Source organism: Abramis brama (assembly GCF_963993115.1).
Source record: "Abramis brama genome assembly, chromosome: 14".
NCBI classification, from domain to species: domain Eukaryota; kingdom Metazoa; phylum Chordata; class Actinopteri; order Cypriniformes; family Leuciscidae; genus Abramis; species Abramis brama.
In genome coordinates, this window is record NC_139976.1 from 19,896,015 (window position 1) to 19,911,852 (window position 15,838).

Sequence of the window (15,838 nt, forward strand, 5' to 3'; positions counted from 1 at the left end):
GGCAGACGTGTCATTCAACCTATTGTAAGTCGATGTACCATCACAAGGGTCTTGGAAATATATTATGAAGGTTGAAAAGTTATACGGTGTGGCTTTAAGTACAGTAACATTACATTTACTCAGATACTTGGTACAGGTACACCACTGCTCATAACTTTTCAATAGCATGTGCTCACAGTATACATGGACAAAAGGATACAATAGCAACAAAAACAGACATTTAGCATGTTCTTCCTGACATGGGAAGTCAAGAGGATTATTTGTTAGACTCATGGGGATCTGGGTCGTAGCTTTCTTTCTCAGTCTTTTTATTAGATCATATCTGGCATTTAGATATGGATAATAGCAAAGCCATTTTTGTAAGAAATGTTCAGCAAGGACAATTTGCTAATTTGATTAAAAGTGACAGTACAGGCTTTTACATTGTTAATTTTTATAGTTCAACTATAGTTAAGTTTTATAGTTTAATGCTGTTCTTTTGAACTTTCTATTCATCAATTAATCCTGAAAAAAGATGCATCACTGTTTACACAAAAGTATTGTAAAGTACAACTGTTTTCAACATGGATAATAACAAGAGATGTTTCTTGACCACCAGTTCAGTATATTAGAATGATTTCTGAATGACACTAAAGACTGGAGTAATGGCATTGATCTTTGCTGTCAGGAATAAATGGCACTTTAAATTATATTCAAATATTTCACAATATCATTGTTTTTACTGTATTTTTGATCAAATAAATGCAGCCTTGGTGAGAATAAGAGACTTTCAAATACATCTTACCAACCCCTAACTTTTGAATGGCACAGTGTAATTGCCAGGCACAATTAGATTTTTTTAATGATTATTTTTGGATTAAATTTAGGAGTAAACAAAAACTCACCCAAATCCATTTTGCAAGACATAATTACACTTTATTATTAAAGTGAGAACAAGCAGCATAACAATTGATCATACACACACTGAAAACTACATGAAACCATTTAAAGAGTTAGTATTTAAATTAAAGAGAATCACTGCACCAATTTACAGAAATCTGTAGTATCCATAAAAATATACTTAAAAGAACAATCAACAAAACTATTCACAGTTTACGGCATGTTGATTGATGGATAGTACACCACAGCATGATTTACCAGCCATATGTCTTAGCTGCTGAAGTGACCGAGAGCCGATCCTGTAAGATGATCTCAAATTGTCTTCAGATTGTAGATTCTCCCTGAATGTGTTTGAGTGTTACATCCTGCCAAAACACAAGAAATGTGTATCAGGTGCCTTTCTTCAAATTTAGACAATTTTGGTCAATTTGTCCTGCACATTTAGAAGAGGTAGTCTCAATTTATACTTGAATCACTATATATCATTATCTACCAAGCCATTAGGTGCCTTTCGTTTCTGCTGAGGTGGGGAAATAATGTCAAGGTAGATGAAGGGAATGATAAGTGAGTGGGAACTGAGCATAAAGAAAATTAATCTGCATTTACAGAAATCAATCTCCTCACAGGCCTCGACAGAGCAAATCAGAGCTAGATCTATGTCACAGCCATATTTTAAGCATCTGAGAGGCAGGCCAGGACCTTTCATTAGTCTATTTCAAATGACGTATTTTGAGCTAATTTGAGATGAGATAATGACAGTCCATGCCTCACTCGCTATATGGTACAGTATATTCACACTTAAATACCACAAAATATAAGAATGAGAATGCTCTGATAGCGGTTAAAATATGACCCAAAAGTATCATATTTAGATAAATAATTAATTAATTTACTATTATGTTTTTTAATGAATTTTTTTTGTAATTCATATATATTTATACCATATACAAAATATATATGATATTAAGATTATATATGTAATAATATCATATTTTGTATATGGTATAAATATAAAATATTTATTAATTACACAAAATTATTATATATTTATTATTATATATTTAATACAATATAACAATTATAATAATTTTAATATAATATTCTAATATACAACATTTATACTATATATGCACATACATAATTTCAGATTATTAAATGCAATATGTCCTATTATGCTCTATTCAGGAAAGATAATTTCCTTTATGCCTACAGTGTGCCTAAGCACAGAATAGAAGATTGCCTCTCTCTCATGACATACTCAGTCATTTCAAAAAGGAGACTTTCAAGGTCTTTCTCTTCCTTTATTTGCTGTCTTCACCAGTGAGGGAAATTCTTCTTCCCCAAGAGGCCTTGACATGCCTTCACAAGCTGTTAAAATGAGCCCCTCCCCACTGTTATAGCTTTCACTGTATTACAGCATTCAGCTTCCTGCTTTTAGCAGCATAAGGAGAGAGAAGATGTCAACAGGGCCGTGTGCCTCCATCAGTGAGCCAGAACCACATTACACCTAGTCATAGTATTTACCTCCAACCCGTACACATTCCCTCATTGAACACATTCAGTATTTAGCTCTCTTTACATTTATCTCACCATATACAAGGGGTTGTCGAACATATCCGTATCCACCTCGTGCTGTAACTGTGAATTATTAGCCTGTGTAAAGGAGGAACAAGAAATAAAGACACAGCGTAAATGACAGACACGCTCAGAACTGACTGCAATAACAGTTTAGACCAAAACACAGATCTATCTGCGCTAGCATGCTGTGAGGTATGAAGGTCGCCTGTGGGTTTATGCTGTTTTTTTATTGATGTCTCTCTAACTCCTCTGTGTCCTCTTCTCCCACATACTCTTTATCTTTCTTCCTGTCACATCTTCAGAATAACTCCTGGTGTGTGGGTGTGTTTAGGGCATTTTTTTTGCTACAGTGTTTGCACGGCAGCACTATATTGATATTCCTCAAACATTTTGGATATAGTTTGTTTTAAACCCCAAGAATTTCCCCCCTTAACAAGGCTGAAACCAAATCTTCTTAAAACTTTTTCACCATTTATTTTTGGGGTGTACGGTACACATATTTATACCAAAAATGTTTTATTGCTTATTATTGATATACTTTGTATACAATTTTATTCCATTTATATCGGTATACTTTGATGTTGCAAACGCAACTTAAAAAGACACTGTCCTAAACATGAGACATGCTTTATATTAAGAGCTTCAAACTAACTCTAAACTAAAGTGGCTTGTCCGTTTGTCAGTTGTGTGTTGTTTAATACATTTGAGACCTTTTTTCCTTACATATTACGGTTATATCTGTAAATGTTAGAAATTCAAGCATTTCCATTTTGCATAAAGGCTCATCCTTCACTGAACGAGTGCCGGAACGCGCATGCGTATTAATTCTGACTAAAATATGCATTTTTCTAAAATGTATTGCATCTAAAAGTGGAAGGACTTAAAATGTCTTCCACCATTTACAACAGCACCATAAACTGCAGTAAGAAGTGTGTATTGCAGCCATTAGACGCAGTACCAACAGACAGTTTTTATTTTAAGACATAGTTTGTTGGAAAAAACAAATAGAAGAAATTTTATGTTTTGTTTTTATCACTGCTGAACCGAAGTATAACTTTAGTAGATTTACTAGAGCGAAATGAGTGCAGGAGCTCATGGTCTTTATCTGACCGATCGGCTGGATTCTCAAAGGTCAGAGTAAATCACACAACCAAACAAAGCAAGATCATTTCCATGCATCATGTGGTTACTGTGACCATGGCTAACCTTATCAGGCTCAGTGCTGACTGGTGTGGTTTCTGCACTGACAAGTGTGGTATCTGCACTGACAGGTGTTGCAGCATCAATTGGCTGGGTCACAACGCTCATCTCAGCAGCATAGAGTGGGTTTTCAACACTCTCCTGAAACTCAGAATTAAAAAAGGAAAATGAGCCTAAAAAGCATCTGAATTATTTAATTCACAATTTCAGTCAACATTTGAGGGATAGTTCACCCGAAAGTCTGGGTGAAAAGGGGACAGTTAATCAAAAATATATGTGAAAAAAAAAAGGAAAAAAAAAGAGCCGTGTAAATGCTCCTTTTATATTCCACAAAACAAAATTAGTGTGAGTAAGTGATGACCAAATTTCCATTATTGGCGAATTGATTCCTGTAAATCAAGGTTCCTCAAATCCGGTGCTAGAGGGCCACTGCCCTGCAGAGTTTGTCAAACCCTGATCAATACGGTGGTCTAGAGAGAGCTCAACGTGCTGCAACTGAAGAAAACACTTAATCAAAAAAATCTTAATCAGTTTGACAACACATGTGGTGTAAATACTCACAACACACCCAAATACAGAAACAAATTCTACAAATTCTCACAACACATATACAATCATGATGTTAAAATAAACAAAAACCTCACCTTTCTGGTCATCAACAACACCACTGACTAGTAGACATTGAACAATAAGAGGTCCCAGTCAGGTTTGTCACTTTTTGGGGTCCCCTCGAAATATTTCCGTGCTATTTGCAGTGCGTTTCTGTATTTGGTAGTGGTTTGAGTATTTGCAACACATACACGTTGCCAAACTGATGACGTTTTCTTAATTTGCTGGTGTTTTTTATATTTAGATATCTCTGCCACCATTGATCAAACTCACCTACATGTGATTTTCTAGTGATCCTGAAGACCTTGATTATAGCTTGCTCAGGTGTCTTTGATGAGGGTGGGGGCTAAACTCTGCAGGGCATTAGACTTTGAGGAACCCTGCTCTAAATACAGATAGCATGCAGTAATCTGCTTTAGCCAGAAGAGGTCATACTTTGGCAGGCTCATTCATGACTGCAGTGGCTACAGCTTTAGGGGCAGCAGGAGAACCCTGTGTGTCATCATCACTGTATGCTGGGTTTTCAAAACTCCTTCCTGTTCCCTCCACTTCTACTGATGTGCTGGATTCCTGGTGACAAAGGCAAAAGTAGAGATATTAACAAGGCAAACAAACCTAGTATACTCAAACTAGCATAAACCCATTTGATTGTCAATTTTTATTTCCATTTTTTAATATTTCAATTATAGTTATCACAATATTTTTTTTACAAATCTGTTTCAACCACAACATATAATACATATAAATTATATGTATTATATGTTGTGGTTGAAACAGATTTGTAAAAAAAATATTGTGATAACTATAATTGAAATATTAAAAAATGATATAATATAAATCTAAAAATACACTACCGTTCAAAAGTTGGTAGGATTTTATGTTATTCAAATAAGTCTCCTAAACCAAGGCTGCATTTATTTGATCAAAAATACAAAAGCAATATTCTGAAATATTATTGCAATTTAAAAAATAAAAAATAACTGTTTTCTATTTTAATATTATTTTAAAATAAATTTAAATATTTTTAATTATTAAAATTCTCAGCAGGCATTACTCCAGTCTTCAGTGTCATGATCCTTGAGAAAACATTCCAAAATTCAAAAATAATCTTTTATTATTATTATCAAAGTTGAAAACAGTTGTGCTGTTTAATATTTCTGTGTAAACTGTGAGCGACTTTTTTTTCAGGAATCTTTGATGAATAGAAATCTCAAAATAATATAATTTATTTGAAAAAAATATATTGTAACATTATAAATGTCTTTACTCTCACTTTATCAATTTAAAGCATCCTTGCTGGATAAAAGTATTAATACAAAAAATCTTACTGACCCCAAACTTTTGAATGTTAGTGTATATACATATATATACATATATTAAACTATACATGCTTTGGATATGTTTAAAATACACGGCGAGTACAAACCTCTTTAGGAAAGTTACTGCTGTCATTTTCATTTTCCGGTTGGTTGTTAAAATGTTCAGAGTTACCACCCCTAATTATGTGAAGTAAAACCAAATCAAAGGTTTAATGTGTTAAATACTGCAACTTTATTTAACTGAATTAAGTTTGTATTAAGTGCCCCTATTATGCTATTTTAAAAGTTCCTAATTTTTACATGCATCCAAAGGTCAAAAAACACCTTTCTCATGATACATACATTGCACATCACCTCATTTCTCAAAGAGTCTGAAAAGGGTTCATTCGAAGATTTAGTCTCTCTAAACCCCTCCTTTCTATAAGACTATGCTTTGATTGGTCAGATGGCCCAGTCTGTTTTTGATTGGTCTACTGCTTACAGCGCATGAAAAAAACGAAACACCTATTACCATACCAGAATTTCAGCTCTGGAGGCTTCCTCAGAGCTTGATACGCAGTAATACAAACAATAACGATACCATTGCTTTTTCCATATCAATTCCAGCGCAACGTATTTCCTCATCATTTGGAAGTGCATGCAAAGTTAACTGTGTATTCTCAACATGTTGTTAACACGAAACAAACTATTTAGGGCCTCGGGTACAACTACAGTGTTTGAGAGCGGGTCAAAGTAGACGTTGTTCACAGAGGACCAATGAAGACTATAGGCTGGCATTACGCAAATTTGTTATATTATTATGTAGGTAAGACTGGAATTGCTGACGGCTAATTTCGACAGTTCAGAATCGATTTTTTCGTTTAAGAGACAATAACTTTATCAGTTTTGCACATTGATCTTTAACATTTTGCAGACCTTTTACATTAACAAACAGCTATATTACACACGTCATGAAAAGTAATATTCGAAAAAGAATAATAGGGGCACTTTAAATATGTAATATCTGCATTAATTATCTTTAGACACTTTTTTTCATCCTCACCAGAAGCTGGGCCTACTGAAGTTGGATACACTAATAGACAGATTAATGTTATGCAGCGTGTTCATTATTTTCTCCTTCTTTTTTGCAGAATATATCAAGCAACCCAGGAAAAGAGCCACAACAGCTGTAACTCCAAGAGCAATAGCAACTGTGGATGGACAGAGAGAGACAGAAAGGATGTGGGTCATTGTGGTTTGTTTGCATAAGAGGACAGCTTGAATTGTTGTTGCACAATAACTTCAAAGCTGATATCATGTACTGCCATAAATTTTACCTGAGGTTGTGACTACACCATAAATACTGGTCTCACATAAATCTCCTTTCCATTCAGAGGGGCAACTGTATGGGGCAAATTAACAGTCAGGATTACCCCATCCATAAGTTTATTAATCCCTGCTTTTATATCTATGAAAGATTTGTGTCATAGATCACAAACTTACATGCAGAGCGCTTTATTGTCATCAAAATAACAGGTTCCGCCATTCTTGCACTGGCATGGAGGGGGCATGGTGGGTTCAGGCTCAACCCCTAACAAATCACACAAAAAAATAAAAACAATCGCAATCGGATGTGAGGGAATGACATATTTAAAGTGAAGTGCCCTCTTATATACTTTATTATTACTGGAAACCAGAGATTGACGTCAGCACTGTTGGTTTCAACACAGTGTTCAGCTACAATGAGTTAATTTATGGTCACATCATTAAGGTGACTATAAAGACAGAGATAAAGAGTATAAAAGGCACCTGCGTCACAGTCAGTACTGCTGCCAGGGAAGAAGCTAGTGCCCTCTGGGCAGGCGCAGGTGTAGCCTCCCGGCCTCAGCAGACACAGGTGACTGCATGTGCCCTTACAAGGGTTCTTCACTGTGGACGTGAGACAGTTTACACACATTCAACCCTCTCTATATCTATAACATCACTTTAAGTGACTTCCAACAAAATTACCATTATAACTTATTTTATCAGCGCAATAAAAGTTAGCTAAAGTTTAACCACAGACTGGATTTATAAATAGATCATCATGCAAATCTCACTTTACTGAGGTTACTTACGGGTTATAGAGTTGTATTTCTGCTGCTGGTAGACATTGACCTGGGTGAGCCAAGGTCCCGCTATTAGGAGTCTGGTTTTAGTGCCTTTGCCAAATTTGTCCTGTCGGAACACTTCACCCTTCTCCTGTGTGCTCCAGTACACATGGTCCTCAAACACATTCACACTGAAAGGGTTTCTTACATCTGAGAGGAAAGAAACGTGGTAGGAGACATGAATGTCCCTTGTAAAAAAGAAGTACACCTTAGCATACTTTTAAAAAGAGTATGCTAAACTTTAAATAATATACTCAACTGAAATTAATGTTTTCTGACACTTAATTGCATGTTAATTAATAAAAGTGCAATTGAATTAAAATATAGTTTGAATTGATATTACATGCAAATTTAGAGTGGTTTTTTCCACCCACTAAAGTATATCATTATATGTAATTTCATAATTACTTCTATTGTCTTAAATGGTAAAAGTGTACTGCTGAATGTACTGACAGTCATTTATGGTAAATTAAAATGACATGAAATGTAAATTACAAATTACATGACATCTAAGTTTCAATAGAAATGACATTTATTTTAATATATTTATAATTACACATTTGTAATGATGAAAGTGCAATTGATTACATTTAAAATATATTCACTTTAAATGTAAAATCGATTACAGCTAAAATTATTTTAGTGAAAGTGCTTGTGCTACATGTGCTTTAGTATGTCAGTCAGCGTAAAGTGTAAAGTGTAAAGCATGAAAAAAGATCATTAAAACAATTTAAAATGTACTTTTAATTTGACATTACAAAGTGCTCTTTTTAAAATTGTACTTAAGTGTGGTAAGAAACAGTTATGAAAGTGTACTCTCTTCAAGTACACTTGAGTGTCCTTATATATGAATAATATTATCTGCAAGTACAGTTTTTTAAAATGTACTTTTAAGATTTGAGGTATGCTACAAGTGCACATTTAAGACAATTAAGTGTACTTTTATTTCACAAGGAGTTTATTAATATCTAGCGGTTTCTACTTATGACAGTTGATTGTTGAATCAGTCAAACCCTTACCTATGAAAACCGAAGTTTGTCTGTTCTGTCCATCTGGCAGGATGGACTCAATGCGACTCTCCTTTGCATCTGACCAATAGATTCTGTCACTGTTTGTGAAGTCGATAGACAGGCCTGTAGGCCAACCCAAAGCACTATCCACCAGAACCCTTCTCTCTTGACCATCCAACCAGGAGCCTTCGATATGGGCCATGTTGCCATTGTCAATCCAGTAAAGCATGCTGCACCACAGCATGACAAAAAAAAATTCAAACATTGGCATTTAAATGACGAGCTTGAAGAAGTAGTAGTTAAGTAGTTTTGGAGATTTAACAAGAATAAAATAAAGAAGAGAAAAAATAACAGCATGTGGACTTGAGGGTGAGTAAATGATAACAGAATATTTTTACTGTGGGGTTTACTGTCCCTTTAAACAGACCACAAGCAAACAGGAAGCAAATCTCACCCCAAACGAGGGTTCACAGCCACAGAAGTGGGTTCTTCCAGGTCAGTCTTAATCAGATGCTTCCTGTAACGCCCATCCAACATGACCACCTCTAGACGTTTGAGCTGTGCATCAGCCCAATACAAATTCCTACAAGAATTTTAAAAGCTCATGAGCTGTTACAGACTGATTCATCAACTGGTGTTGCCCAAGCTATTAGTTATTGTTCAATTTCATTCAGCTTCAGGGCAGAGTTTGAATATTTAGAATATTTTAACAAATATTATTGTAAAGAACATTTAAATGAATAATTTGATACAATGCACTTATTATGTATATAAATGTTTTTATATTGTACTTATATTATTCTAATTACCTGTTATCAATTTGGCAATGTCACTTTGTAAAGAAAGACTATGCGCCTGCACACATATGCATTCGCGCATGCCTATAGACTAAACACGTAATATGCATGTGCATGCGGTCACTGTTTTCACAGATTCACGTTTTTGAAGTTTACACGGAAATGATAATGGTATCATTTTCACAACTCGTTTTCAAAAACTTGCACTTTGAAACCTATTTCAACCTATTTGGCCTTATTAATTTTAAGGCCAGACAAGTAGTATGTTGAGGGTTGATTTGTAGGGAAGGACTACACGCCTGCGCACATATATTCAAACGCACATACCTATAGACTGAACTCATAATACGCATGTGCACGCCATCGGCGTTCTCACTGGTTCGCGTTTTTGAAGTTTGCACAGAAAGAACTTAAGAGTTTTCCGTTAAAACAGTGGTGTATTAGCGGCCCCTAAGTTAATAACTAATGATCGTTGCGACGGAAGTGAATCAATCAAACTAACTTTTCCACTCCAACTCTTCCTGGACAATAACTTTATTCTAGAGCTGCTATAAAGCCAAAACACTTTACTTTAATTTCCTATTATCAATGTAAAGTTGCTTTGGAACAATCTACATTGTTAAAAGCGCTATATAAATGAAGATGACTTGACTTGACTTCAAAGTTTGCGTTCTTTGAAATCCCATTGGCCACCAGAACACCACTGTTGTGTAAATGAATGGCCAGAACACATTAAAAGTGTTCTGTTTTCAGTTGTAAACGTTGTCATGTAAGCGGCCCCTGAGTTAATAATTAGTGATTTTTACAACGGAAATGAATCAATCAAAAACTTACTTAAACTGGACAATGATTTTCTTCTAGAGCTGCTGTACAGCCAAAACAATCTTTGTTGCATTAATTTCCTATTATCACTGTAAAGCTGCTTTAAAACAATCTGTATTGTAAAAAGTGCTATATAACTGAAGGTGACTTGACTTGACCGTAAAATGTAATGTGAGTGCTTTACCTGCCGACCCAGTCTACTGCAATTCCATAAGGCTTGGTGATGTACTTTATGTCCAGGTCGATGGCAGCAGCAATGTTATTATTATGATCATCCACAGCTGGCAGATAAGCTCTTTTAATAGCACCAGGCACTGCACCACTCCCCTCTACTGTAAAGTACACCATACCTAAAATACACAAGAGAGATGTACCACTAACCATTAATGCATTATTGTATCTCTGAAAGTAATAAAATATGATTAGAAAGATAAAGATAAATAATGATAAAGGAAGCCCAATTGAAAGCCCATTTCCAGCAAAGGAACTTTGGTAACATACTTTGGTAAACCATAATAAATTATGACCTAAAAAGTAAAAAAAAAATTGTCTTTTTATATCATAATTATGACAATTTCGAAATTTTGACATGTCATAATTATAACTTTTTGTCTCATTATGAATTACCAAAGTATTATTGTTTTTCTTATGCGGCGGGAATGGGCTAGAGAATACACCATGGGCGTAGTGTAATTTTTGAGGGGCTGAAGCACTCGAATTGAGTACATACTAAGTTTGGTGTTGTTGTGGTCCCAGTCGTAGTCCAGCGCCACAATGCGCTCCTCTTCCTGCAAGAAGTCATGGTACTCCTCTGTCTGGAGGTTGTAACGACGGATGCGGATGTTCTCCGGAAGCAGGAGCAGCGGTTCAGGGCCTAAGAAGGAGAAGCTTTAAGATTCTACACATGCTCAGAAATTCCTGTCTTGTTCCTTCTGATTTCTGTCCTACCTTCAGCCTCACACTGATTGCCAGTGCCCACTTTCCTGTAGCCCTGGACACACTCACAGTCATAGCTTCCTTTAGTGTTCTTGCAGGCCTGCGGGCATGTGCCATACTCTAAACACTCGTCTATATCTGCAGGGAGCAAGAGACACAGACTTAAAGTCAAATGAGGCACTTAAAAACAGCAAGGCAAGTGTGGCAGCATACACAGGTAAAACTTTCTATTTACTGACTCTGATATTCATTTAGAAAATGTAAGACTGCCTGCCAAAATTGTATCCACTGCGAAGAAAATTATGATAAGGTGCTTAATATGTGTTTTTGTGTGTACCATTGCAGCGGAAGGTGTTATCCGGATCTACGGCATAGCCGCTTCTACAAGAGCAGATGAAGCCAGTGCCATTCAGGTTTGTACACTCATGCTGGCATAACTTCTCATCACAGTTGCGGTCGTGGCCAAAATCTAAAAAGAGTCACTCGTCATCAATTACCTAATCTTACAAAGTATAAGTTACTGATCATATATGGTGATATCTGTTGACTTACTGCAGCCCAGTTCATCAGTAAGGTCTCCACAGTTGTCGTTGTGGTCACACACGTAAGGCAGAGCCACACAGTGGCCATTGGTGCATTTAAACTCATTGGGCGTGCAGGGTGCGAGAGTGGGTTCCTGACCTAATTGAAAAACACAATTCTTACCCTCATCACTGATCGTTTTCTTAATCAGTTTTTTTTCTTAATCACAAATTTGTTTTGTTTTCCAGTAAAAATATACTTATACTTCAGGAGCCAAATAAACTACCTAATATAAAGTTTATTTTATTAAAAATGTGGTAACATTTGTAAACATTAGTTAACTACATTGTCTAACATGAACTAACAATTAAAAATGTAATAACAACATATACTAATATATTATTCAAATCAAAAGCTGTACTTGTGGCCCAGAGTTGAAATGAACTAACAATGATCATTTGTATTTTTATTAAATAATGTTAACTAATATTAATAAATATTGTAACAGATGTATTGCTAGCTCTTAGTTAATGTTAGTTCATGCATTAACTAACGTTAACTAGTTACTAAAATGTCTCTTTATTGGCAAATTGTATTTTATCTTGTTGAGGGAAAAAAAAAACATTTAGGTTTATGCTTAAAACAAGGGACAAAAAGACAGCGGAGTGAAAAAAAATAAACTTTATTCTAGATATTATTTAATATACTATCTCACATAATAATAATAATTAATAATAATAATAAATGCTTCTTGAGCACCAAATCATACTAGAATGATTTCTAAAGGATCATGTGGCACTGAAGACTGGAGTAATGGCTGCTGAAAATTAAGCTTTGCCATCACAGGAATAATACAAAATGATATTTGTATATTTATATTCTATGAATAGAAAACAGTTATTGGGCCCTATCTTGCACCCAGCGCAATTGACTTTGTACACCGACGCATGTTTCATTCCTATTTTGCACCCGCGCAAAGCGCGCTTTTCCCTCCACAGAAGCACGTTGCTAAACTAGGGAATGAACTTGCGCTCCCTGGGCGGTTCAGCGCAAAAAAGGAGGCGTGTTCCGGCGCAAACAATCCCTGGTGCTATTTTACTGTTCCATAAAACAATTGCGCCACTGGCCAGAAAAAACTTAGTCTAAAGTCAGTGGCACGTTGCGCGTTGTTCATTATGCTATTTTAAGGGCGCATGCTTGACCATAATGTATAGCGTGCACAACGTGCATACACTTTGATTCTCTAATCTACACAGAAGCAGCAGTTTTCATTTTTGCAAATCATATTATTACAAACGATAGATAGATAGATAGATAGATAGATAGATAGATAGATAGATAGATAGATAGATAGATAGATAGATAGATAGATAGATAGATAGATAGATAGATAGACAATTTATTATAAAAGCATACATCTAGCTTACACATTTACCCACATTATTATATACCTGTTTAACCGAAGCTAATTTGGGTGTGTTTCTCCATCCCCAATGTCACTTCTCTCTCTTTTACGGCCGTGACGAGAGCGTTGCTCTCCTCGGCTGTGAACCACTCCTGGCGCGCGCCTGGCAAATCCGCCGTTATAATAGCAATACGCCAAGGAAAAAGCGCGTCTGCTCTTAAAGGGAATGTGAGATGTCGCTCTGATTGGTTTATTTCACGTTACGCCCAAACCACACCTATGAATAATGAAGCTACTTCAGACCAACCCATTTTAGATTTGCGCCTGGCGCAAGAGTCATTTATCCCGCCGGTATAATAGCAACAGCGCCGAGACCCACCCACAAAGTTACTTGCGCTTTGCGCTTTGACACTTGCGTTTCAGATCGTTAAAATAGGGCCCATTATGTGTATAAATATTTGTGGAAAAAAGAGTTTGACTTAAGTTGTATTGAAAAGATATGGGTGAATCTCTTACAGTGGTCCTCCTTTTCGTCACTGCCATCCCCACAGTCGTCTTTTTTGTTGCACATGAGACCACTATAAACGCAGTATCCATTGTCACACCGAAACTTGGCAGGCATTTCACATGTAATGTTCCCTGATCACAAAACAATTGTGACAGTAAGACAGAGTTATCATATTCCTGCTGAAATAACCATCTTAAGCCAACATGAATTTCCAGGTTTAAGTTGTAAGACCTAAGGGCTGGTAATGTACCATAAAGAGACAAATGTATAACTGTAATGGTAAAAGTTATCTGTAAAAATAGTATAATTTCAGTTTCCTATAATGTCTTACAGCAGAGGCTGAGTTGCTCATCTGAGCGGTCTCCACAGTCGTTGAAGCCATCACACACCCATTGCTGGTTCACACACAGCTTGTTGTTACACTGGAACTGGTGTGATGGACACCAGCGTCCTCCAGGATATCGAGTTGCTGTTGGGAAAACAAAAAGTACATAACTATTTCAATATTTCCAATATATGGAATAAGAAAAATACTTAAAGGTCCATATATTTTTAGCCCAGCATACTCACGGCAGGTGGACTCATCAGAGAAGTCCAGGCAGTCGGCATAACCATCACATTTCAGAGCTTCTGGGATGCAGTGTCCAGATGTACACTGGAATGTCCCAGGACGACAGGTCCGCAGCTCTATGAAGAAAAAAAATACTTTCCCATAAATCCCATTGTAATCTAAAAAAGATGTGAAGGGGAATCCATGTATCTTAGCATTTTGTAAGCAAATTTTCTTTATATGAAGTATTTACTTATTTCATATTTCAGAGCGAAACTTTATATTCAATAAGAAGAAGAAAAATGGCAAGAGGGACTTCATGTTATCTATCAAGAATTGTTTGGATCATGAAAAGTGGTCTTTAATAACATGTGGTTGGAGGGGAGGGGCTGAAAAATGGGTGCCAGTTTCGACAGTCAATAAAGAGATAAGAGCTAAGAGAGTAAAGTGGGTTAATTTTTTTTTACTTCAACTTACCACAGTCCCGCTCGTCAGAATTGTCCCCACAGTCATTGTCATGGTCACAAACCCAAGATCCTGGAATGCACTGCTGGTTGTCACAGCGATACTCACTCTCAGAGCAAGGTCTGGGTTCTGTGAGCACATAAATAAAAACTGTGAGCTACAAAGACAACGTTTAGGTGACCTACATGTGTAGAAGTAAATGGATGGCCAATGCATTACTCACCACAATTTCTCTCATCAGATCCATCTCCGCAGTCATTGTTCCCATCACAGCGCCAGCGAATTGGCACACAGCGGTGATTATCACAGCGTAAATCTCCCACAGGGTCACAGGTCAGCTCATCTGCATGAAGCAAAATGTGCCAGTTAATTTTCATTTATTTCATATAAAAATTTTAATTATAATCCCTTTTATGTAATGCATCAAAATAAATATTGTTTATTTGTTGAATCATGATAAAGGAACTTTGACAAAAGAGTACAGGCTCTGATATTAGCCTGTTTGGTTATTGTTTATATTTCAAATCTGATATTTAAGATCTTATGCAAAAATCATATATATTAATAATGAGGCATTTATAGTGCTTTACTAAGAACTACTGTACACCCAAAGTGCTTTATAATCATATCAGGGGGTCTACACACCAGCTATGTGGAGAGGAGAGAGAGTGAGAGAGAGAGCCGGTTGAAAAAGCAAGGGGATTATTATTAGGAGGCCATGATTGATAAAGGCCAATAGAGGGAATTTGGCCTGGACACCTGGGTTACAGGATGTGAAGAGAGTTTCAACCAGTATAACAAAAAGTGTTTATAAAACAAATAGCCTACCCTACCTTTAAAAGAATATGTTTTTGTTTTGAGTCAGCCTGTCTCATGAAAATATTTTAAATCATTATATGGGACTTACGGCAGCCCTGCTCATCACTGTTGTCTATACAGTCATTGGCACCATCACACACAGCCCACAGAGGTATACAGCGATAGTTTGTCTTGCAGGAAAACTCAGTGTCTGCATCACACTTGTGATCAGGACCCACTACAAAAAGAGATGCAATGTCAAATAGAGAAGGTCAGTTAACACCAAGCTGTTAAAGAAAAGCCAATTTTCC

The 15,838-nt window shown here is 36.2% G+C and overlaps 1 protein-coding gene across 1 annotated transcript in view; it reads right to left on the reverse strand.

Annotated features, from left to right (window-relative positions):
- Positions 1-1,003: 1,003 nt before the first annotated feature.
- lrp2b (low density lipoprotein receptor-related protein 2b) overlaps positions 1,004-15,838 on the reverse strand; it is a gene marked incomplete at its 5' end in the record, with an annotated part of 63,512 nt that continues 48,677 nt past the window's right edge. The window contains 23 exons of the mRNA XM_084135734.1: positions 1,004-1,244; positions 2,470-2,532; positions 3,664-3,798; positions 4,702-4,836; positions 5,693-5,762; positions 6,628-6,775; positions 6,902-6,966; positions 7,068-7,155; positions 7,374-7,493; positions 7,682-7,864; positions 8,734-8,954; positions 9,179-9,307; positions 10,528-10,693; positions 11,074-11,217; positions 11,292-11,417; positions 11,617-11,748; positions 11,832-11,960; positions 13,723-13,845; positions 14,046-14,183; positions 14,285-14,401; positions 14,742-14,858; positions 14,953-15,072; positions 15,637-15,765. Of these exons, the coding sequence (XP_083991860.1) occupies positions 1,203-1,244; positions 2,470-2,532; positions 3,664-3,798; positions 4,702-4,836; positions 5,693-5,762; positions 6,628-6,775; positions 6,902-6,966; positions 7,068-7,155; positions 7,374-7,493; positions 7,682-7,864; positions 8,734-8,954; positions 9,179-9,307; positions 10,528-10,693; positions 11,074-11,217; positions 11,292-11,417; positions 11,617-11,748; positions 11,832-11,960; positions 13,723-13,845; positions 14,046-14,183; positions 14,285-14,401; positions 14,742-14,858; positions 14,953-15,072; positions 15,637-15,765 (2,840 nt within the window). The 3' untranslated portion in view covers positions 1,004-1,202. The remainder of the gene's footprint in view (positions 1,245-2,469; positions 2,533-3,663; positions 3,799-4,701; positions 4,837-5,692; positions 5,763-6,627; positions 6,776-6,901; positions 6,967-7,067; positions 7,156-7,373; positions 7,494-7,681; positions 7,865-8,733; positions 8,955-9,178; positions 9,308-10,527; positions 10,694-11,073; positions 11,218-11,291; positions 11,418-11,616; positions 11,749-11,831; positions 11,961-13,722; positions 13,846-14,045; positions 14,184-14,284; positions 14,402-14,741; positions 14,859-14,952; positions 15,073-15,636; positions 15,766-15,838) is intronic.